Below are 24,019 nucleotides of genomic sequence, written 5' to 3'. Positions count from 1 at the left end.
ACTCACCGAAAGTTGGGGAATGTAGCTCACTCACTGTCCTAAATACAGTGACTAATACAATACTAATGGACAGTGATACACGTGTATCTGTTGTCAAGCTGAAGGATATGGAACCAGCAAAGATGATGGCAGAAGTCAAAGAAGCATCTAGTCTAGACTGACAAGGTAGAGTAATATCACAAGACTTTGCACAAATATGACTGCATAGTTTTATTTATTGTGACATCGGAGATGAACGCTAACACAACCAAAATAATAATAAAAAAAGAATGACACATTTTAGTTTTGCTGAAATACTGCTTGCGTTTTCAGCTCATATACATTGTTTTCTAAGCGTTTGAATGTGGAGTATGTGTAATCTAATAAAATGTTTTTGGCGACATGCTTAATATACATTGGACAGTATATGCATTATATGCATTGGACAGCATGTATATTATATTACATGCTAGTTGAGTTAGGTTTTCAAGGTTGTAAACTTCCTAGGCTTATTGGTGTGAGATTGATGAAGAATGATCAAACTTTTGGCGTGAGATGAATTTATTTGGACTTACTAGCCTTATTAATTGCTAGCCTGAAACAGGACTGAGGTAGAGGACTTTGGTTATCTGGAAAAACTACAGATCTCCGTGAGACAGGGATGACACCAATAAGGTTACAGCCTACGTCGCATTCTTTCAATAAATAACATTGGCCGACAACGTTCCTAGCACAGCCAAACATCAAGCAAGTGCAACACAAGACATAACAAGACAGCTAATCAGTTATTACTGCCTAGTCCAACAGAAAGGCAATCTCGGCATCTGACTTGCATTCTTTTGTAACTTTGAGCTCTTGCCAACAAGTAAAAGCCGGTCCAAAACTAACTCTTTTTCGCGTTCTTGCTCAGTTACTCTCTCTTTTTCTCTTCCTCGTTTCCTCCTCAGTTTCTTTTTTGTCGCCTCTGTCATGATGTCCATACAGAAAATACTGCGCTAGCTTCCTCTTATAGCTAGCAGATTGGTGTAGTTGTTGTTGGGTGAGGTGGTGCTGTCATGCCAAATAGTGTCCGGCTGTAATCAGACCCTTATAATCACATTGAGAGCCTGTCAGTGGCGAAAACAGACGGTTTACTTTGACACGGATACATTCAGCGGTGCAGATGGGATTTTTGAACTGGGGGGGACGCTAACATCACCTAATCAGCTGTGCAGAGTTATTAACTGATGATTGTCGCCTTACGTAGGGAGAGTGGTGGGGACGGATCGGGGTCACTATGAATCTGGGGGGGACATGTCCCCCCCGTCCCCAGTGCTATCTGCGCCCCTGGATACATTCCCCATGGGATTACATTGTCTAGCGTTGTTTTGCGTTCTAATTTAATACTGGACTGATTTCGATTGTTTTTGTCCCTAGTAAAAGTTCAGTTAAGTAAACCTTTCTCTTTAAGATTTCATTTCAGCAGGAGTGTCTATGCTACCCTAAGGTCTGTGTGTATATGATATAAACCAAGGCTGCATTTGCATAGTTATGCATTCTTCAAATCTCTGAAGTATAGATGTCAGGTGCTGTCCTTGTTCCTAAGCCCTTTGCCAGTCCCCGTCCTGTATTCATACATGCCTGACCTTGAACATCCTTTGCTGTAAACACAATGCTGTCAAACGCCACCATTAGTCTAGTCACAGTGGATTAATTTACACCTGAGGTTAATCCCTGTCATATAGACTCTCTGTCCTTGGAGGGGTCTCTTACACATGAATCATGTGTATCATTGATATTAATGTATGTAATGTGTATGCAAATGTCTGTTTAAAAAAGCAGGACTGTGACAGGAGCGTGAGGCCATGGCTTATTAAGATGTTCATTATAGGTTCACTATTCAGAGTTTCCCCACAGGGTTTACCTAAGGAGGAAATGAATGAGTAAAATCCCCTTTAAAATAACTTTTTTTTTTAAATAGGCTTATTTTGATTCCAGTTCATGAATATGTTATACACTGTTCAGTAACACTGTGGGCCTTATTCTTCCATTAACGCATAAGTGTTTTTTTTACGTGCCCCCAATTACATGGATTTGAGATATGCGTAGTCTCCCCAAAGTGTTGAGCATGCATTGAAGCGTTTCACTGGGGTTCTCAAGTGGGCATCTTCCCTCGTCAGTGTTCAGTTGAATTAGGCCCAACGGTGGTGTCTGACATCCCACACCGACCTCCCCACATCCCCCCTCCATACTCACGATGGGTTAGGACATCTGTCAATACCAGAGACCACAACAGATACACCATCGAGATGCACCTTGAGCATTACTGAGAGACGTCCCTACAACAAGCATGACAGAATGCCAGTCCAGCTGGGTTCTTCATGGGTCTATTTGGTGTTGGCTCAGAGTATGCCATCTTCAGCCATACATATGCCCTTTACAGTAAGGTGGCACTTAGTATTGCCATCTTCAGCCATACGTATGCCCTTTACAGTAAGGTGGCACTAAGTATTGCCTCTTCAGCCATACGTATGCCCTCTACAGTAAGGTGGCACTTAGTATTGCCTCTTCAGCTATACCCATGCCCTGTATGGCAAAGTATGCCAGCATGCCGACTTGCAGAACATCTTGCGACGAAAGGTTTCTTCACGTAATAGGAGGTTAATTGACATGTATTTCTGCAGCCTTGTGGTTACTACTCGGGTGCGGTTTATGCATGGTAATGCATTTTCTTTTGCCTGGCAGTTAGTTACGCGCACAGTTACTCTGCCGGGTAGAATGAGTCTCTCTACCTCTTTCACATACAAATCCCATTAAATGTATTAGGTAAAAGCAACATGGGATGGAACTCATTTTCATTCCCACTCAGTATTCCATAATGATAAAGAAACTGGTGTGTGTATTCCCATCTACTCTAGCCTATCTAACGGGATGCTACGGAGCTCAAACATCGCCAAGATCTCATGCCAGTTAACCATGAACTATCCTCGCTATCTCTAGCTTAGGGAACCATCTTAGTAGTGTGCGTAATATGATCTCATTTTAATATGAACTACTGTTAATATGAAGCTGCACAGGCACCCAGAGGGCTTCTACCTATCGTAGCTTTTGAACTATCCTAGCTATCTTGAGCATAGGGAACCATTTTCACAGTTGGCAGCTGCTAGCGTGTGTTATGAACTCATGTTCATGTGTGAATAATGTGTGAACTCGTGTTAAAAGCTGCACAGGCACCTTGAGGGCTTCTACCTTTTCCTATTATAATTTTGAGAGACAGTAACTAAACAAGAAAAAGAGAGAGTAACCAAACAAGAGACCAAAGAAGTAACCGTAGCAAGTCAGATTCAGAGCTGGCCTTCTTTCTGTTGGACTAGTCAGTAATAACTTATTAGTTGTCTTGCGCTTGCTTGATGTTTGGCTGTGTTAGGAAAGTCATTGACTCACTAGTTTTCATCATAAACATCCCGGCCAAAGTTACTTATGAAAGAATTCAACATAGGCTGTAACTTTATAGGTGTCATCCCTGTCTTAAGTTTTTCCAGATGCCCAAAGTCATCAGCCTTGTCCTATCTCAGGCTAGCATCCAAATAAATTCATCTCACATCAAAAAGTTGATCAGTCTTCGTCAATCTCACGCCAATAGTTTGCAACCTTAAAAACCTAACTCAGCTAGCTTGTAATAAATTACCCTGTCCAATGTATATTAAGTATGTCACCAACAAGAGTTAACCTCAATTTGTTTATTCTCTCAAGCATATCTTCCTCTTCTCAACATTATGCCACCCGTCGCCTAGCTTTCCTTGAGATGCCACTGCTGCCCCTCTAGTTTCCTCTTCTGCCGCCTCTCCGGGGCAATGTAGCCTTACCCTTTACAACTGTCTCCTAACACAAACCCTATATGTTATCACCTCTGTACCTGTTCAATGATGTCCCTATGCTGTAATGTTCCCTTGTCCTCTGTCACTCAACATGTATCTGTACCACCTGCCTAAGATCTTCACCGGTTTCTCTACAATAGAATGAATCACCTCACCTCATCAATATACCTCACCTCACCTCATCAGCATAAAATCTCTGTTCCAGCAGTTTTCCCTTGCTGACAGATACATGACTACATTTGATAGAAGGTTTCAGTTTCATCCTTGCTCATTTCAGATTATGGAGCAGTTGTTGTAAGCGTTCCTCATGGCTCTGATTATTAGTATGTACCCGCTGAAGATCCTCCTCCAGGTCCTTACTTTCAGGTCTCAAACCTTCCATTTTCTCTTGAGTGAATAACGACTTCACAAACTTAGATGGATCCATTTTCTCTTGAGTGAATAACGACTTCACAAACTTTGATGGATCCATTTTATCTTCAGTGAATAACGACTTCACAAACTTTGATGGATCCATTTTCTCTTGAGTGAATAATGACTTCACAAACTTAAATGGCGTAGCCAGTCTACTCTTCACCTCTGCCTGCAGTACACTAATACCTTCTGTCAGTTCATCATCTGCCTGTTTCCATTGCTTCTTCAGCTGCCTCTCTCAAATCAACCTTTCTATTTCAACCTGTCGTCTTGACCTTGCTTTTCCTTCCTAACTTTCTGACAAACTTCATATCTTTCCATGCCATAATTATAGATTACCTTATCCATGTGATGGCATCTGCTCTCTGCTGTACCGTTCAATCCTTCTAAAATTCCTTTTAAATCATCATTGATACACCTCCATTCCTTGACTTCAGAAGCCCCTGGCCATCTAACCTTTGGTTTCTATTCTTTTCCTTCCTAGTATTCTTGATTTGTCCCTGCTGTTCACCATTTGCATGATGTTAACCTGCAGCTGTAGCAGGGGTACTTCTACTCAAACACACACACACACACACACACACACACACACACACACACACACACACACACACACACACACACACACACAGCTGTAGCAGGGGTACTTCTACTCAAACACACACACACACACACACACACACACACACACACACACACACACTGCCTTGAGCTGCCTCTTAGTAGTAGTGCAGGTGATGCCCAGTGCAGGGCTGAACTCTTTTATCCAGGCATTTTGTCATTCCCTGGTGGATCCTCCAGCCGTCCAATTAAGTTTTCTTCCTCCATCCACATATACAAATCGGAAGAGCTTGCTTGTAAGCTGGAAATGCTTTGATATCTTTTAAAGCCTTCTACTGCTTTGTGGACATCAAATAGCTTCAGTACACTTTACCTCTGTCACTCGCTTTGAGGAGCGCATGTTTGTTGAGGATTATCATATCATATAATATCAACATTTGAAGAGAATTCATCATCCTCTGGAATTGTCCATTCTTAATGTCAATAAGGCCTGACAAGTTAATGTTATGTTCTTAAACTTACACGTAGAGGGTTCCCCAAACATGCCATAATTACTTTCAAAGTTCAATAAAAAGTAACGGTGCATAAACATTTGAAGTAGTTCTCATTTTTAAATGTCTATTTGCTGCAGGGATTGTTGTTATTGCTGAAACCAACCAATTGCGTAAGTGTAAGTATAAAAACACCCAAGAACACAAATGTGAGTCATGAATGTGCAAGTCATTTGAGCAGTCTCTCAGTCTATTTTGTTACCCATAATAAACGTTTATCTCCACCTCATTCATTTTTCACAGTATGGATTCCATCAATATGTTTGATATTTGATCTAGGTAATCACCTTTGAATGCTGGAAAAACTGTGTTGTATTTCTAGATTGTCAGCCATTGGGTTTGTACCCTCTCTGCTTTCAATGAAATTGGGTATTTAAGTTAATTTGGGACGTAATCTTGAAAAGAAATCTACAAGAATGCTAATCTGCTATTAAATTTGATATTTATATTGCTTTAAGATGTGAATGATTTTACCCTGAAATTGACTTTGAGAAACAAGCGACCTTGAGATGACCTTTAATTGAAGTTGAAACCTGACATGTTATGGTAACAGCATTTGAACATTTTTGAAAAATGTCAACTGCTGTCCCTTGCTCTGCATGTTTTCCATCATAAACAGCAGAGGGCAGCAGTATACATGCTTTAGCAACAACTGAAAAAAAAACCACAACTTCAGATTTCACATAAGTCCCAACTTGAGAACATAAACCAACATAGAAAAAGTATTGATTATTATTATTATTATTATTATTATTATTATTATTTAACAACAACAATAACAACAACAATAATAATAATAAAGAACCAAGGGCCTAGTGTTGTGGGTTCATGGCCCTGCTCAACAGCACTGCCAGGGAATTACACTGAGCTCAGTGAACTAATACACATCAAACACATTCAAACAGTGTATTTGCACTGGTTATGGGGTTTGGTCAATGTCTTAATCCAGAGTCAGAGCTCTTTCATAAAGTTTGTCGTTATCTGTTTGCATGGCAGTTCCCCAAAATGGCCTCCATTAAACATGGTGACATGGCAGTCATTACACATGAATTAACCCCATGAGTTCAAGATCCCAAACGAATGAGGAATGTTGTTCCACCTCATTCTAGCTGTGTATTCAGAAGCCTAAAAAGGTTATCTTCAGTGGAATAGCTTAGTTCCGGGGGAAGGGCATCGTATATCGCATTGTATAAGGAATAATATAATAGTCAAGCAAACACAAATAATAATACAAAATACTAATTACAATTTGTCACATTTTGTAAGTCCCTTTGGACAAAGGTGTCTGCCTAAAATACCGAGTCTTTCCCTTCAATGTGTTGTTATTTAAGAATGTTCTGAAACAAAGGTTTGGACTACACATGTTGTTGTAAAACAAATGTATGGACAACACATGTTGTAACCAGTGTTCTTCTAAAGGTGTGTGCTATATGTATGTGAGGCAGTTAAGTGTTGCAGGCTTCACAACCGCACTGTTTTTATAGCCTGAATCTTATTAGGTGACCACTGTAAAATAAAAGTCCTCTAGAAGAGCAAAGCTCTCAGGATGGTAAGCAGTTTGCTGCAGTGCCACTGCAATGCAACACCCTCAGCCCCTGTGTGTCTGCACAACACCCTTAGCGCTTGTGTCTGCACAACACCCTTAGCCTGTGTGTCTGCACAACACCCATAGCCTGTGTCTGCACAACACCCTCAGCCCCTGTGTCTGCACAACAACCATAGCCTGTGTCTGCACAACACCCATAGCCTGTGTCTGCACAACACCCTCAGCCTGTGTTTGCACAACACCGTTAGCCCCTGTGTGTCTGCACAACACCCTCAGCCTGTGTCTGCACAACACCGTTAGCCTGTGTCTGCACAACACCCATAGCCTGTGTGTCTGCACAACACCCTCAGCCTGTGTCTGCACAACACCGTTAGCCTGTGTCTGCACAACACCCATAGCCTGTGTGTTTGCACAACACCGTTAGCCTCTGTGTCTGCACAACACCCATAGCCCCTGTTTCTGCACAACACCCATAGCCTGTGTGTCTGCACAACACCCTCAGACCCTGTGTCTGCACAACACCCATAGCCTGTGTGTCTGCACAACACCCTCAGACCCTGTGTCTGCACAACACCCATAGCCCCTGTTTCTGCACAACACCCATAGCCTTTGTTTCTGCACAACACCGTTAGCCTGTGTCTGCACAACACCCTGTGTCTGCACAACACCCTTAGCCCCTGTGTCTGTACAACACCCATAGCCTGTGTGTTTGCACAACACCCTTAGCCTCTGTGTCTGCAAGTTTTTGAATTACTCTCAGCTGCTGGTGTGGTTGAGTGTGTGCATATATCTGTACTTTTTGTTGTATTTCAAACAGACAGCAGTTAAAAGTTGAATCTTTTCTTTTACCTGTCTTGTATTTTGACCCTGGGGAAATATTTGAGCACAAGATGAAGAGAGCAACACTGTTTTACTAAGGATAAATACACTGTGGTTCTGCCTTGTGGTTGCCAGTGAACTGGGTAACTACACCAAAACCTGACTTAGAAACCTTTACAGCTGAAAGAATGAGGTAGAAATAGATTGGAATGAGGAAGGGAGACCCCAATATAAAATAATTTTTCAGAGGTGAGAAAGCGGGAGAAATAATTGAACAGGCCAAGAGACTTATGAAAAGGAAGATTGACAAACAAAATGAGAGAAAAGAGAAGCTTGTGAGTTAAAATGAAGAAGTCTGATTTGGAGAAAGCAATACAAAAAGAAGAAAAAAAAGACATTTTTGAAGCATTCAAGATTGAAGAGTTGCTCCACTATTCTTCAGAGAATTCAAGATGGAGAGTCTGAGGTCTTTACTAATGCGTTGCACTTTTCTGTGGTAGATTATTCATTGAACCTGTAACAGTGATATTTTGGACCGTACCTTTAAGTATTGGAAACATAATAAAATCATGTCAAATTGAATGATATAAAATAGAAAGATGATCCCAAATTCTGTTTTTTTTTTTCTCCTCTCCTCTCAGAGCTCCATGACCCACCTACAATGAGGATGTACCATAGAGGCTGCCTTCAGGCCCTCCTGCCTGAGTCTGTGTACAAACACTGCCTCTATAACTGCGTCAGAGCCCGGTGGCGGGGAGTCGCCCACAGTCCCTGTTCCCTCAGATCTCTGAGCAGTGATGGTCTCACGTCTCAGTCCGTCGTGGTCAAGCAGAACTCAGTGAAGGTGTTGGGTCAGACATACGACCGTGACCAATACACAAACATTACGCCCAAAATTCTGTCCAAAGTAGGCCGTAACCTCCACAATCAGCCACACCACCCTCTCTGGATTATTAAGGAGCGCATTAAATCCCATTTCTACAGTTCCTACATGGGCCGCTGGGGCAATCCTCTCTTCTCTGTTTATGACAACCTGAATCCTGTGGTGACTGTGGAACAGAATTTTGACAGCCTGCTCATTCCAAAGGACCACCCGAGTCGCAAGAAAGGGGACAACTACTACTTGAACCACAACACCCTGCTGCGAGCACATACCTCCGCTCACCAGAGAGAGCTGGTTCGTTCGGGGCTGGATGCCTTCCTGGTGGTTGGAGATGTTTACCGCAGAGATGAGATAGATGCTAGCCACTACCCAGTGTTCCATCAGATGGAGGGGGTACGACTCTTCTCCAACCATGAAGTAAGGGGGCTCTAAACAACTCTCATAGAAGTAGTGTTGACCCAAAGGAAATAATGACACTTCCACCATTTGAATCCAGGAGCTCTGTTTCCCAAACAATGGAGTACTACACTTGGTTTTTTTTTCTCTTTGTCCATGCCTGTATATCTGTCTGTCTCTATCCATTGATCTCTGCATTTGTCTCACACAACACAGCTATTTGCAAAGGTGACCAATGGTGAGGAGCTGAGTCTTTTTGAGAAGGGAGATCGACGTACCCCTCAAAAACAGGAGTCCCATACCCTCGAGGCGGTGAAATTGGTGGAGTTTAACCTCAAACAGACATTAACTGGTCTGGTCAGACGTCTTTTTGGGGAAGGTGAGAAACTCATTTTGGACCAAATATTTTTTTTTTAATCATCTCATGCCGTGGTGAATACAGTTATGCTACTGAAGAATAATACAAGTACAGTCTCTGGCATTCTTGACCAGAGTACACACAGTACAGATCCATTTCTCAATGTATTTTTTGTATTCCACATTCCTCTTCCCTTCCTTTAGAATTGGAAATACGCTGGGTGGAATGCTATTTCCCATTCACTCATCCCTCCTTTGAAATGGAGGTGCGTTTCCAGGGCGAATGGTTGGAGGTGCTTGGCTGTGGAGTAATGGAACAAGAAATAGTCCATTCAGGTACGCCGTCTTATAAGACAGTCACAAAGACACAGTTACCCACACATACAGTCTTACCTGTTAAGCCATCACAAACACACACAACAGAAAATGCACAGACATGGAAGGAAGAAAAGTAATGTCAGTGCTTTAGGAGGTTCATGCAATAGCTCTTACTGCCTCTACCAGCAGATGGTGCTGTTGCCTCAGACAGCTCTTCTTGCCTCTACTGGCAGATGGTGCTGCTGTTCCAGACAGCTTTTACTTTGCTAGATTTTACTATGATGTACTGTGATTTGAGGTAAGACCCTCAACAAATTCACTGACATAGTGGATTGTTTATAGGTTGCTACCAATCTCACATCAATCTTCATCAAAGGCCTCCCTAGTGTAGATGAAGTTGTGTAATTATGTGACGTTAGTTTTTTGTAATTCCGTGAATGCAAACAGATCCAGAATTCCAGAATTCACCTCAAAACATTTGAGACAATGTGGAATTAAAGTGGTTTTAATCTTCTGAAAGTACAGTGTGCTTAGAGTATAGCGTTGTCTATTGAATACCCATGTTGAAATGACCTGACCTGCAAGATAAACATCTACTCTAAACTGAGGATGTTCTAATATTTGGGTGTATATAATTTCATCTTGGCCTGTTTTAACAAAATATAACAAAACAAAAATGAAAGTATAAGGATGCCTATTTAAAATGTTTAGTAAAAGTACAAAATGTCTGGTGTAGCTTGATACAATAGGCCCTTATATGAGCACAAAAAGATTAGATTAGAGGGAGTGTGAAAACTGCAGCACATGTCGGTAAAAGGTTTGCTCAACTTCCCTGAGTGGGAGATTGGCTTGGCGTTTATTTTGTTACAGCAGGTGTGTTTCCGGTGTGCCCATTAAAATTGCAAGTTGTTAAATGGTTAAACACAATCAATATGACCGTTTTAAATGTCATTGTGTCTCCCACCCCCACCCCCTCTCTTTGTATGTGTTTCCTGTTCATTTATTTAGGGTAGATCTAGTTTACGTAAACATGATAAATGAGATTGTTCTCCCTGAAAATCCATTCTTATTTGTACTAGTTTCCCATGCATCATATTCTGTCAGTTTTTTCTTCAAAGAAATGTGTGTTCTCCATGTCTTGTTCATTTTGAATTTGACTGAGAAGTCTGAGCTTAAATTCTATCACCCACATGTTGTTTCTACAGAGCTGACTATATAGATAAACTAACCAGGATGACACTGAAATACATGATGTGCTCTTAGTTTGATGAAGAGTTAGGTTGTAGATTGTAGATTGTAAAGACTAAAATGGTTCCTCTCTCTGGCTTTCCTGACCTGTTCTTACCTATGGTCACGAGCGATTGTTCTTGTAAAACATACTGTGCTGTTAAATGCTATACAAGAAGTGTGAGTATGAAAATGCAAGATTTACCCGAATGGTGTCCATTTGTGGCAGAGAGATTGAGCAAGAGAGAGAAGGCTCACATTTGCTTTCTTACCGAAAATGTACCTTGCTGTTATATATTTCGGTGCTGATGTTGAAGCATAACAGTTTTGCAATACTACCTACCTGTCTAGGTCCACACCTATCGCCATAGTAAGGGCACATATTCACCCTGACTCATTTCTTATTTCTTTTTTAACTCTATCTGCATAGTAAGGGCTCATGTTCACCTTCACTCATTTTTTATTTCTTTTTTTTTTTAACTCTCTTACTATTTCTAGTCACTATTGCATTGTTTTGGTAAAGCACTCATTTCCACACACACACAAGTCCACACCCACATCATACATACTCACATGCACACCCACTGCCCTGTGTCATTCTTATTTTCACTTTCCCTCTTTCTATCCTGCTCTCCCTCTCTTCACTGCGGCAGATCAGTGTGGCTCTGTTACCTAGGCAACAGCTCATTCAGACCCTACACGCACACACACACACACACACACACACACACCCCTCCTTTCAGAAGGAAAGACAATACAAAAGCTGGCAGTGCAACCAAATTAAACGTGAAACAGGGACTCTTCAGATGGAAGAGAAGCACCTCTGATGCCAGGAGAAGCAGGAGCAGGGGAGGACATCGAGGAAATATCTATCAGGAAATAGAGGACAAGAGGAATTGTTAGGAAAACGAAGGTTCAGTTATATAGAGAAACAGAAGGAGAATTTGGAGAAAGACTAGGGGGAGGTTGAAAGGTTATTTATCCCCCTCCGCCCCCCCAGAGTGTGACCACCATATGCGAAGCGTGGCAGAAGTGTGCCATGTTTTTTCTGTGTGTGTGTGTGTGTGTGTGCTGTGGGTGGGGGAGCTGATGGCAGGGGAGGGGTAGGAAGGCAGCTCCATTAGTGCTGCTGGTCCCCTTAGTTATTCATTAGTGGGCCTGGTGTGTAATCTCCACCCAAATCAATTCTTTTCTGAAGTCTGCGGTGTGTGTGTGTGTGCGTGTGTGTGTGTGTGTGTGTGCTGTGTGTGTGTGTGCTGTGTGTGTGTGTGCGTGTGTGTGTGTGTGTGTGTGTGTGTGTGTGTGTGTGTTTCTGTGAGTCCAAAGGATGCTGTTGCAGTCAGCCTTCCCCAGAGCCCCAGAGCAACATATGGGACCCAGTGTTAATGATGACACACGCCACCAGGGCCTGGGGGGGGGTGGGTGAGGGGCGTTTTTGGTCACGCCCAGAAGCATGGGCTGGGCCCCGCCAATGTGATTAAAGTCATGTTTGGTGACAATTATCGGCTCTCCAGCCCCCCAGCCTTAGGCCCCCAGGGGCCAGGAGGGGAGCGTGGTGCTGGTGGGAGGGAGCTTAGATGAGGCTGGGGGTTTAACACACCAGCTGAGCACCTATTGTGGTTCAGGTGGCATTTTCAATCTTAATCTTATTCCTCAACCCCCCATCAGCAATACTTCCCTATTTAACCCACCCCTATACATGTGTTGAATAAATCATGGGCCAGATTGCGAGACCGTATGTATGCACAGCCAGATCCAGTCACGTCACGGGCGAGATCCAGTCACGCTTGTTTAGCACTTCTAGGTGTCTTCCTCTGACGTCTGCCAAGTTTTCTCAGATCTTCCCTGGAGCGTCTAGTAGCACAATGGAATATGCTAGAAATAGAACAGTGATAGTTAAAGTGGGAATGGGAAGACACAGACTACACGAGTCACCACCAGCTGAGGTCTTGACCTTGCACATTTTGTCATCAGACACCTCCGCCCATCAACAATCTCCAACCCAGAGATCTTAAAATTAGATTGCCCCCTCCCCCCCCCCCCCCCCCCCCCCTTTCACGCGTTGGCACTCACTATTCCTAAATTCACTCCCAGTGGTCCCAGTGGAAGTAATCACTAGTGGGCCGAGAGGCATTAGACAGCTGGTCCTTCCTAGCCCCATGCATTCACTCACCAGACACACACACACACACACACGTGCTCCTCTCTGCTCAGGCCCACTCCCACCCCTGTATAAACACACTGTCACAGGCACAGATTGCTCTTGTTACGCACTACTCACATTTATTTCAGTCAACTTAGCCTCCGTTACCTCCCCCCCGTCTCGGGGGTATGCATGGCCAGAGCACACATTTGTTTGTGCAGTGTTCCATTTCAGCGCTTCGCCCTAACATGGGCAAATAGATGTTCATGTCCATAAAAGAGAGCAGGCTTTACAGAAGAAGGGAGACATTGAGAGGAGAGACGAGTGAATCAGAGGATGGTCAGAAATAGAATAGAAGTCTTTCACCCTTAAGCCACACACTGTACCAGTTAACAGACTTATATTTTTGCCTGGTGGATTTTTGCCCCATTTATATGCTACCATAAGCACAACTATGACTCCCACTGTTAGCAATAAACCTTCCACCCTATATTTCTCCTATACTCCCCCTGCATGTATAGACTTGACAGTCCTACCAGGGGTACACAAAAGACATTGCTGCAGGAATTGTCATAAATTGCGGATGAAATTGCGGTAGATTTTAGTTTGAGCACCCGGAATCACCCAGAAAATGACACATTTTCTTGGAAAACTCCTATTTTTATCCAGAAAAGATAGTCTAGACATTTTAACCTTATGAATGACACCCTTGTGCTTGAATCTTTGCTTTCATCAAGTAATACTGAAAGCAATGCTTTAACTGCAAGTAATACTCGTTGAATTGGCTGCTATTACCAACTTTGCCACATTACAGCTCAACTGGTTCTTACAAAGGGTTTACATAATTTGGAGCAGTGTTGTTCCTGTTGCTCGATGAAACTGGCTCCAACCAAGTGCCGTTCACAGGATATGGCATGGCGATGTCAAATAGACTGATAGCCTTCCTTGTGTAAGATTCCTTTCATTCTGTGCGACTGTCGCACTTGTACAGCTACAAAGCACCCCAAGACGATCCTAGTTCGTTCACAGTTCTTGATAGATAGCATCAAGCAGTTCTACACAATCATAGTTGGTCCACTGTTCTTGATAGATAGCATCAAGCAGTTCTACAGCATTCTTTCATTTATTCTGCTCCTCATGATAGTTGTTCTCTGTGATCCAAACACCATGTTAGATTTGTCTGTCTGACATTTTTTTTCCCCAATCATCTTCCACCCAGTATCTATTGTGTTTTGTGCATTTTATTCTTTCCCTTTCATTGAGTCTGGGTGCTGTCTTGGATATGTCTCTTTCTTTTTTTTTTTAGGATTTATTTTTGGGCTTTTTGTGCCTTTAATCGATAGTGCAGTGAAGAGTGGGACAGGAAATGAGAGGGACAGGAGGCCCTTCGGGCCGGATTCGGGCCGGATTCGAACCCGTGTCCTCCATGGGCGTCAAGCCCGAATGTGGTCGGGGCTACTGCTTGCGCCACAGTGCCCCCCTTGTCTCTTTCTTTTAAACCCTTTCTAGAAGGCCCGCATTTCAGAGGCCTTTCCCCATTGAAAATAAGATTGGTGAGGACCTGTGAGACTTATGTTTCTCAAAATAGAGATTGTGTCATCCTTCTGCACAGTTGTGCATTGGGGACTCCTGCTTAGCGCCCTTTTATCCGTTTTTAATGGTGCAGGCCATGATGAGATGTCTTTGGACTCTTGCTTTTAAACTGTAACATCCTGGTGTGCCCAAGGTGTGTGCCAAAAAAAACAAAAGACTGAAAAAACCTGGGAGAACCATGATGAAAACAAATGATATATTGATAATGTTTTACAGCCCTCTTGTTGCCCATAATTGAATTTCCGCTCTTTGGCATTGCTGGTAATGACCCATTTTGAGCACTGAAAAGCCTTCCCTTGCTCATCAGCAGAAGTAGAGTCTGCTTACCCCCAGTCTGCCTATCAGTTCAACCAAAACAAAAACATAGTTCAGCAGTAACGGATGGCACCCATCACAGAACCACGGAATCAAAGGAAAACACATTGAGAGCAAGTCCCAAGAGTAGATATGGTCCTTACATGCACTGCAGCACTACAGCATTGCACAGTACATGTATTGCAGTTAAAGCATTGCTTTCAATTATATTGAAAAATGGTTGCAGTTGTAAAATGGCGCACATCACAACTGCACTCATTGTCCAGCTTCATCATGATCATCCTATGTATCTATGTATGGATCATCTAAAACTATTTGTCTTTGATATTGTGGTCATTCTCTTCCTCGTCCTCATCCTCTTGTGTGCGCCGATTGAGTTCAGATGGTAATGCCTTGAGTGTATTCTATTGATTGCATGTGGTGTCTGAATGCGCATAAAGTTAACACATTTTCACATTTTCTTTTCTCTCTCGTGAGCGTGTTTACAGCCTGGGCTTGCTCCTGGCACTTCAGCAAATAAATACATGTACATTTTCCGCAAATTCTTAAAATAGGTTCATTATTTTAAGAAGAAAATAATGTGAAATCAAAACCTATATGCACTAATCATGCAAAACATTGTCACCACAGTGGCTTTGGGATGTATACATTTAGCCCTCTTTGTAGAAAATACCGTTATATAATATAATTATATTTAATTGAATTACCAGAGCATGATAGAATTACCAAAGTGACAAGATGTGCAAAATGTGTATTTGTCTTAAATAATAATGATAATATTACCACAACACACATTCCATATGATCCTGTTCCATATTTTCCATATGTGTCCTGACAACACTACATATCAAAGCTCCCACAGATATTTTGCACACTCCAGTGTTTTCATTGATATATAGGAACAGAAAACAAAAACCCCATTCCACCTGCATAAGTAATTCATCACTGTAGCTCAATACAGAACCATGGATTGTTTTTTTGTCCATTCTCTTCATTACATCCATTTTTTATCACACAAATGAGAATTTAATGAAAATCTCAAAATCAACATGGGTCCCCACCCCATTCAGTGCCTGAAGTCGATTGGCCTAACGTGTGCTGCTGGTATGGGTACTCAAAGGAGAGCGCCTCGCTGCCATTATCAACTACAGGCACTGAATGGATGTCAGAGACCGGAAGAAGAGAATGGTGAAACACTGACTGGCATTTTCTACAGTTTCTTTACAGTTATTGAGGTACACAGACGCAGGTGTATCTCTGTAGGGATCCTTTTCATGTTGTCAAACCCTTAAAATAACATTTACGAGTCTGTCAGTGGTGTAAACAGATGCAGGTGTATCTCTGTTCCATGTAGTCAGACCCTTTTAATAACAGTTACGAGTCTGTCAGTGGTGCAAACAAGCGGTTTCCTCTGATGTGAATGCTTGCTCCATAGGTTTCCATTGTGTACCCGTTTTGTGGTTTTAACCCAACATTGCACCGATTTAGATTTTTAGTTTTTGTCCTTAATGAAAATGTGAACTAAAAAAGGGATCTAAAAATAGGGCCCTGGATGAATGACCTACCTACTTATGCTTTCCCGGTATTTGTGTTATATAGCTTTTTGTGCATGTAAAAGGTCTGATTTAAAGGTTGATTTAAATAGAAAACAGTATTACATTTACCATCAATAGTGTCAATGTATAGGTGATGTTCAAGAAGCCAACAAAACAGCTACTGACTTTGGCTTCATGGCCTGACCACCCAAATGATCTGAAACCATTTTTTTATTTACATAATTATACACAGTATTGTACCCAGCCATCCTGGGTGTATGTCAGAATTTGAGGTGGAACAAATTGGTACAGAGAAAAAAATTGGGATGTTGTGATGGAACCATAGACAAGATTGACTGAAGGAGGAACAGAACAGTGGGAGCACAGGGAGAAGCCAGGTACAGATGATGATGAAAGACTGGAGAGAGAAAGGAAAGATCGGGGGAAGAGGTGAGATAACATACAGTAGGTGAGAGATGAGCAAGAAGAAGGGAGAATGAAAAAAGGGGGGTAGTGTGATTGATGGGGGGATGCTCATGAAAGAGAGAGAGAGAGGGAGGGAGAGCGATTGAGAGAGAAAGAGAGAGAGACAGAGAGAGAGAGAGAGCGATTGAGAGAGGACATGAATGTTGTGTAGCACCAAGGCATCAGGCTGCGAAAGCAGGCGCTGCCAAGGACCATTACAGCCGGCTGATGTCATGGCAAGGTGAGAGGGGCCAGTTAGAGGGGCCATTTCTGCCATAGGGACTGTGTGTTGTAGGAAGGGTGATGGTCCAAGTATCATAGAGGGAGGAAGAACCTCCACCATCGTTACTGTGGCTTTCTGTCTTCGGCCCTCCGTGGCCATGCATTTTGCCCTCCTCTGGCTGGTCCCCCGTTCAGCTTGAAACTCTTTTTTTTTGACACACAGCTAAATTATAATTTTACATCAGCTCTACCATGTCAAGCATGTTTTTCTTCCCTCTTTCTATCTCTCATCTCCTCTCTAACCTCCTGAGATTTGTGCAAAGTAGGCACACAATTGTAATGGCAAGAAGGAAGAATTAAGAAGATATTTAATGTTCACACTTAAGATGTAATCATATTTCTCTTCTGCCACCTTGGGATATCGGGCTGGCATTGGGCTGCACTAGTCTTGTGGGGCCTGACATGACCTCAGAGCTGTGTGACGGGAGTTCACAGTTTAGATTCACAGTTTAGATTGACTCAGAAATGGCATTAAAACTGAAATGGTTCCCAACCATATTTTACCATCGTTGTCATATGTACAGTATTTCAGTTCTTGATTTGGAATAGTGTCAAATGTTCATAGTTCATAGTTTACTAATTATTGTCTAAAACTAGCCAGACTGCTAATAGCCGGCGTGTATGGCGAAACAAATAGCATATAGCTGGCACAGACAAAAGCTAGCTGGTGTACAAATTCTTCTAGAAATGTATTTGACAGCATCATGCTCAAAAAAACTCTTCCTGGTGTTTCATGCCCGCAACCACAAAACTACATAGTGAGCACCTTGAACAGTTAATGACTCTATGCTTGTATATTTAATTTAATTTCTACATCTCTCCTTCTGTTCTTCTCATACATCACCACTCTCGTTGTTCAGCGGGAGCAGAGGATAAGGTGGGCTGGGCCTTCGGTTTGGGTTTGGAGAGACTTGCAATGGTCCTCTACAGCATCCCAGATATCCGTATGTTCTGGAGCGAGGATGAGCGCTTTCTGAAGCAGTTCTGCCTACCCAGCATTGAGCACTCTGTCACTTTTCAGGTAATTACACACCTGTACATTCACATTGACCTTGACCATCTAGTTCAGGTAATTACACACCTGTACATTCACATTGACCTTGACCATCTAGTTCAGGTAATTACACACCTGTACATTCACATTGACCTTAACCATCTAGTTCAGTGCTCTTGACAGAAGTTACGATTTAGACTGACTTTATGAATCATGTTTAAAAATGTTGGAATTTTCTTTTTGCATAATGCAAATTCACCATGACTACACAAGCTACACATCTGTTAGCACAAGGCTCTTCCAGAATCGCTGCCCTGTGCCTCATCACATTTTTATCCTCTTTTTTTCCCAACAAAACGTAATGAATGATTTAAATATGACACAATATTAGATACATTTAGTGTAAAATATTCTTTCCCACATTTTACATTTTTATTTAACTGCTCATTACAGAAACAAGAACAACAAATCGGTGGCTTTGCCACTGTACATTTAAGTAATTTAAAAAAAAGTCATTTTAAGTATAAACACTAGGCATGCACTTTTTAAACACTGTGTGCAAAATGTACCATCTTAAAAAAAAAAAGATTTTTTTTTTTTTTTTAGAAAATCGCGTTCTATCATATCGCGATTAAATCGCAAATGCAATTAATCGTTCAGCCCTATATAAGATGTATATGCGTTCCATGCCTATTCTATACGATGTATACGTGTTCCGTGCCTATAAGATGTATACGTGTTCCGTGCCTATTCTATAAGATGTATACGTGTTCCATGCCTATTCTATACCATGTATACGCGTTCCGTGCCTATTTTATAAGATGGTATAAGCGTTCCGTGCCTATTCTATAAGATGTATACGTGTTCCGTGCCTATTCTATAAGGTGTATATGTGTTCCGTGCCTATTCTATAAGATGGTATAAGCGTTCCGTGCCTATTCTATAAGATGTATACGTGTTCCGTGCCTATTTTATAAGATGTATACGCGTTCCGTGCCTATTCTATAAGATGGTATAAGCGTTCCGTGCCTATTCTATAAGATAGAAAGACCGACTGCTGCTGTGGTGCAATCACACATTTTTTTGTTGAAATTCATCTGTAGTTATATTGATGCTCATCCTCAGTTGACTCTCTCTCTTTCTTTCTCTGTCTCTCTCAGGTTCTCAGTAAATTCCCTCCCCTGTGGAATGACATTTCATTCTGGCTTCCTACGGAGGGTTACACGGACAATGACTTCTATGACCTTGTGAGAAGTATCGGGGGTGACTTGGTTGAGAAGGTGGCCCTGGTAGACAAGTTTACCCATCCAAAGTAAGACTCCTCAAAGTCTCCTCAAATGTGTTATTTTCACTTTCCCTAAAACTTCCAGTAAACAACCTGGATGTTTATTTGCTCCAATCGCTGTAGGCACCTGGTGATGAAATGAGACTGGCATACATTTTGATATGAAGCCACATTGCTCTATCAAGTCTGAACTAGAACTAGATTTCCAGTTATTAATGGTTAATGTTTCTGTCGTAGTATTATTGCTACATGCCTTTTGCAATAGGATGATGCATATACCCTAGCCTATTGTGTTCTGAAGCTAAATGTATACCTGTCGTTCCCATCCTTGTGCATGGTGGCGCACGCAACAAATGACGGCATTTCCGCTGGCACAGGGTGTGCTTTGGTGTCATTTTGGCTGGTCACGCATCACGTCGTGCACGCATATGCAAAATATCCACTAGACGTTCATGTTTCTGACTGTGAAGCTTTAGGTTTAATACTGCTGTGGCAGTGGCACAGACGACACTCTCCGTAGTACAAGTCAGTATAGGACCGAAATGATTTTGAAGATGTTATTTTAAGATAAAAATGTACATAATGCTGCTTTAAGTGAGCCGATTTAGGTAACTTAGCACACTGTAGCGTGAGAAACTATAATTTGTCAGATCCCTGTTGTCTTTGCTGTTGGGGCGATAGAGGTTCAGGAGGTAGAGGAGTCGTTCAGTAATGGGATGATTGCTAGTTCAGTCCCTACTCCTCCTCACCAAGTGTCGAAGTGTCCTCTGAGGCATTAATCTGTAAAGCACTTTGAGTGCTCTATGAGTAGAAAAACGCTACATAAATGCAGTCCATTAACCATTTAACCATCCAGGTTATTTAAAAAAAGTTTATGTTAGCTTGCCACCCTGCTAGAGTTATCATAATAGCATGCATGTTCCACCGATCTCAATACATTCATTGAATGGACACAACTAACTATAGGCTTGGATTAATCCACAGGCGAACTGATCTGACAATTACAGCTGCAATTAAGCCATTTTGTCGAGTGTCAGCAAGTTTAGTTGGAAATCCAACTGTCGACTCCAACTTGGGTTTACATGGTCTGGCATGTACTTAAGATGCGCTGCTGGACAAACAACACTTCATAACCTGACATGTAGAAAAGCTGCACTATTGGGAAAATGACACCTGTATACGTAATAATAATCTGGACTAGGTTAGGTTGTTGTACGTTTAGAAATGCAGACTTGTTGTAATAGCTAGACCAGCCTACCTTCATCAGACTCCTCTTGCTCAGTAAATTCACCATCATCCTATACTTGACCTGGATGTGAAATAATCCAATATATCATCATTCAGAACAATAGCATTACCAGGATTGAGCAAACTGAGGAGTGGAGCATCATTTAAGTGAGCAGCTACTACAGATTCCCTTCGCCGCCATCTTGATTTTAAACAATGCAGTTCAACAAACTGATACAATTTATGAAGAATTTATGGCTATACCTGTCCAAATAAATAGCTATACCTGTCCAAATAAACAGTAATCAACGAGACATTTGTTATTGAATCAAGTTGGTTTGATTTGGGGTTATTTTGACAGGATCGACATTTGAATTCAGCCGTTATGCTCGCAATGTGTTTACAATGACATTTACATTTACATTTAGTCATTTAGCAGACGCTTTTGTCCAAAGCGACATACAAGGGAGAGAACAGTCAAGCTAAGAGCAATAAAAACCTGGTGTAACAATAAATACTACTTTACATAAGAAATAGAAAAACGACATAGAAAGAAAAAGAAGTGCAGGAATGTAACTAAGTTAAGCACTAGTCAAGGTGCCAGTTAGGATGGGAGGTGTTCTCTGAAGAGTTGGGTCTTCAAAAGCTTCTTGAAGGTAGAGAGGGACGCCCCTGCTCTGGTAGTACTAGGCAGTTCGTTCCACCAACGTGGAGCTACAAATGAGAATAGTCTGGATTGCCGTGCTTGCACAGACGGCAGAGCCAAACGACGCTCACTAGACGAGCGCAGCGTCCTGGGTGTAACATTTGCCCTTACAAGAGCATTTAGGTAGGTGGGAGCAGAACCAGCAAGCACTCTGTAGGCAAGCATAAGTGACTTGAACTTAATGCGAGCAGCTACCGGCAGCCAGTGAAGCTCAATGAGTAGTGGGGTGACGTGTGCCCTCTTCGGTTGGTTGAACACCAGACGCGCCGCCGCATTCTGGATCATCTGTAGTGGTTTCACCACGCAAGCCGGCAGGCCCGTTAGGAGGGCGTTGCAGTAGTCAAGGCGGGAACTCACCAAGGCTTGCACCAGCGAGTGCAATGACGAGTACTGGAAATGTCCTGTGCAGTAGTTCGTAGTAATTTTGGAAATATATGTTCAGTGATGATAGGCAGGATGTTCTAGCATGATAATTTAGTGGGAAATCTAATTTCACCCAAAAAATTGACATTCAAACTAGTTTAACTGTTTCCTAGAAACATGCCCTTGCGACATCCGACAGGTTTTCCCAGACGCGCAATCACATAATAATAAGAAAAGGTAAAAAACACAGAGGGAGTGAACAGCTCATTTCCTGCCTACCTTCACTATCCTGTCCGATTAAAGACTTAAAGCCCAAAAAAGAATCTTAAAAAAACGAAAAACATACAGTATGTCACAAATAAGCATGGAGCGCAGAGACTTGAGTCGGACTGCTTTTAATGTACAGCATTGTTATGCATATGTAGTCTGCATGTGATATGCATATGTAAGAGATTGCAAAAAGATGTGGGAGGAGTAAAAGCAAGACAGATTGAGAAATGGGAAATAACTGAGAATTACAAAGAGACGGGCTTGTGAAAAGGAGAAAGAGGCTCAGCAAAGAAAAATGGCTTTCCTCATCAGCAGGGAGCCATGGAGAGCCAGACTTGTTAAAAATCTGCCCTCTTTGTCAGCACTCTCTGGGGATCTTCCCGGAAGGCGAGACAAGCCAGCAGGCTAATGCCTCCTGCTGCCACTGAGCCACAGTAGTGAGACAGAAGAGGGAGAGATGGGAGGAGAGAATTGTGTCTAAAGAGAGAGACTAGGATGCTCACAACACATTTCTGATATATGGAATCTCAAAATGTACAAAATGATATGCTTTGCATGATACTGCAGATAGAGAAAGAGAGACAATGTACACATACACACACAGTAGTTAGGAATCAAACAGAATCATATCAGATGTATTCTTGTGACCTGTAAATGGCTAGGGTTCAGAATCAGAATAATTTTTTATTGGCCAAGTATATTTACACATACAGGAAATGAACTTGGTGTGGTTGGTGCATAGGACATAAACATATTAACAAAATATGTTAGTTAACACTTTTACTGTAAATGGCTAGGGTTAGAGAACACTGTTAATGGCCAGGGTTCTCTGTCAAGACAATAGGTTTAAATGAGTAAATTGACTTCATGTACATTCATTATCTCGTGGATTGATGCTGGCAAATGTAATAAAAAAAAAGGTCCTTTAACAAAGAAGCAGTGTAATATGTGACAGTGAAATTTGTAACAGTCCACGCAACTAAAAAGCTCAAGGGCAAATAATGTAAATAGTAGCTACAGTATGTTAAATATGACCCAGTCCAATGATAATAAATTGATCACGACAAAGTGCAGATCCAGTCCGGGACTGCTGTTATATCGAAGAACATTGAGACAGAAAGAAGTCATTATTTTGCAAGTATGTAAATGTGTTGTTCTCGAGCAGCTAAGTGTGTGGGATTCTATATGTACAATTCTGTGGTGGATGTCTTTTGTTCGCTCCTCTTCCATGTTAACCTGCAGCCAGGCGCAGTCCAGGGTGTATTGAAACAGGCAGGCCCTGATCGCATTAAGATGTCCAAGGTTGCCCTGTAGATGTATAGGTGTTGACAAGCTGGAGTGGAGAATGCTGGGTAATCTATGTGTAATTGAGAGTAGAGGTCAGGAGGGTGAGAGTGCTCTGCCTGCCCGCCCCTGCAGTCCCCTGAGGAGCTGAGGAGCAGTGTGCAGTGTGCAGTGTTTGGCGTATATGAGTCTGCATAAGTGTGTGTGCAAGCAAGCATGTCTGCTGTAAAGGGAGGTGTATATGAGTCTGCATATAAGTGTGCAAGCAAGCGTGTCTGCTGTAAAGGGAGGTGTCACATAATGTTCAAACCAAGGTCCTGTCAAGGATATGTTGTGTAAAAGTGAATATTGGGATTAATTATAGTATGTCTACAGAATTGTTATATCCACTTTAAACCAATACACGCTGCAGCCATAGGACAGTATAACATCTATTTATTTACTCATCTGTTTTGGCATCATCTCGCACAAAATATGCGGTCGAAGTGTGCATGCATAGTCAACATGGGGAACTCATCATCTTTCAAAAGTGTGCATGCTTAGTCAACATGTGAAACTCATCATCTTTCACAAGTGGTACCTGTCAGGAAGTGGCAGCAGAATTAGGCGTTTGTGTGGGTAGAGTATTCATCTGTAGACAGTTGTGCAG

The 24,019-nt window shown here is 42.0% G+C and overlaps 1 protein-coding gene across 2 annotated transcripts in view; it reads left to right on the top strand.

The window, feature by feature from the left end:
* Positions 1 to 24,019, top strand: part of fars2 (phenylalanyl-tRNA synthetase 2, mitochondrial) — a 31,191-nt gene that overhangs the window by 736 nt on the left and 6,436 nt on the right. The window contains exons 1-6 of one of the 2 annotated variants that reach the window (XM_031583619.2): positions 69 to 165; positions 8,369 to 9,027; positions 9,223 to 9,385; positions 9,568 to 9,699; positions 18,102 to 18,262; positions 19,396 to 19,547. In XM_031583619.2, coding sequence (XP_031439479.1) covers positions 8,389 to 9,027; positions 9,223 to 9,385; positions 9,568 to 9,699; positions 18,102 to 18,262; positions 19,396 to 19,547 — 1,247 coding nt within the window. In that variant the 5' untranslated portion in view covers positions 69 to 165; positions 8,369 to 8,388. Of the gene's footprint in view, positions 1 to 68; positions 166 to 8,368; positions 9,028 to 9,222; positions 9,386 to 9,567; positions 9,700 to 18,101; positions 18,263 to 19,395; positions 19,548 to 24,019 lie in introns of those variants that run through there. The other variant, XM_012816921.3, reaches the window with a different exon arrangement.

This window comes from Clupea harengus, chromosome 17 (assembly GCF_900700415.2).
Source record: "Clupea harengus chromosome 17, Ch_v2.0.2, whole genome shotgun sequence".
Taxonomy (NCBI): Eukaryota; Metazoa; Chordata; class Actinopteri; order Clupeiformes; family Clupeidae; genus Clupea; species Clupea harengus.
The sequence above is the reverse complement of the archived record's forward strand: the minus strand, read 5'-3'. Positions and strand labels throughout refer to the sequence as shown.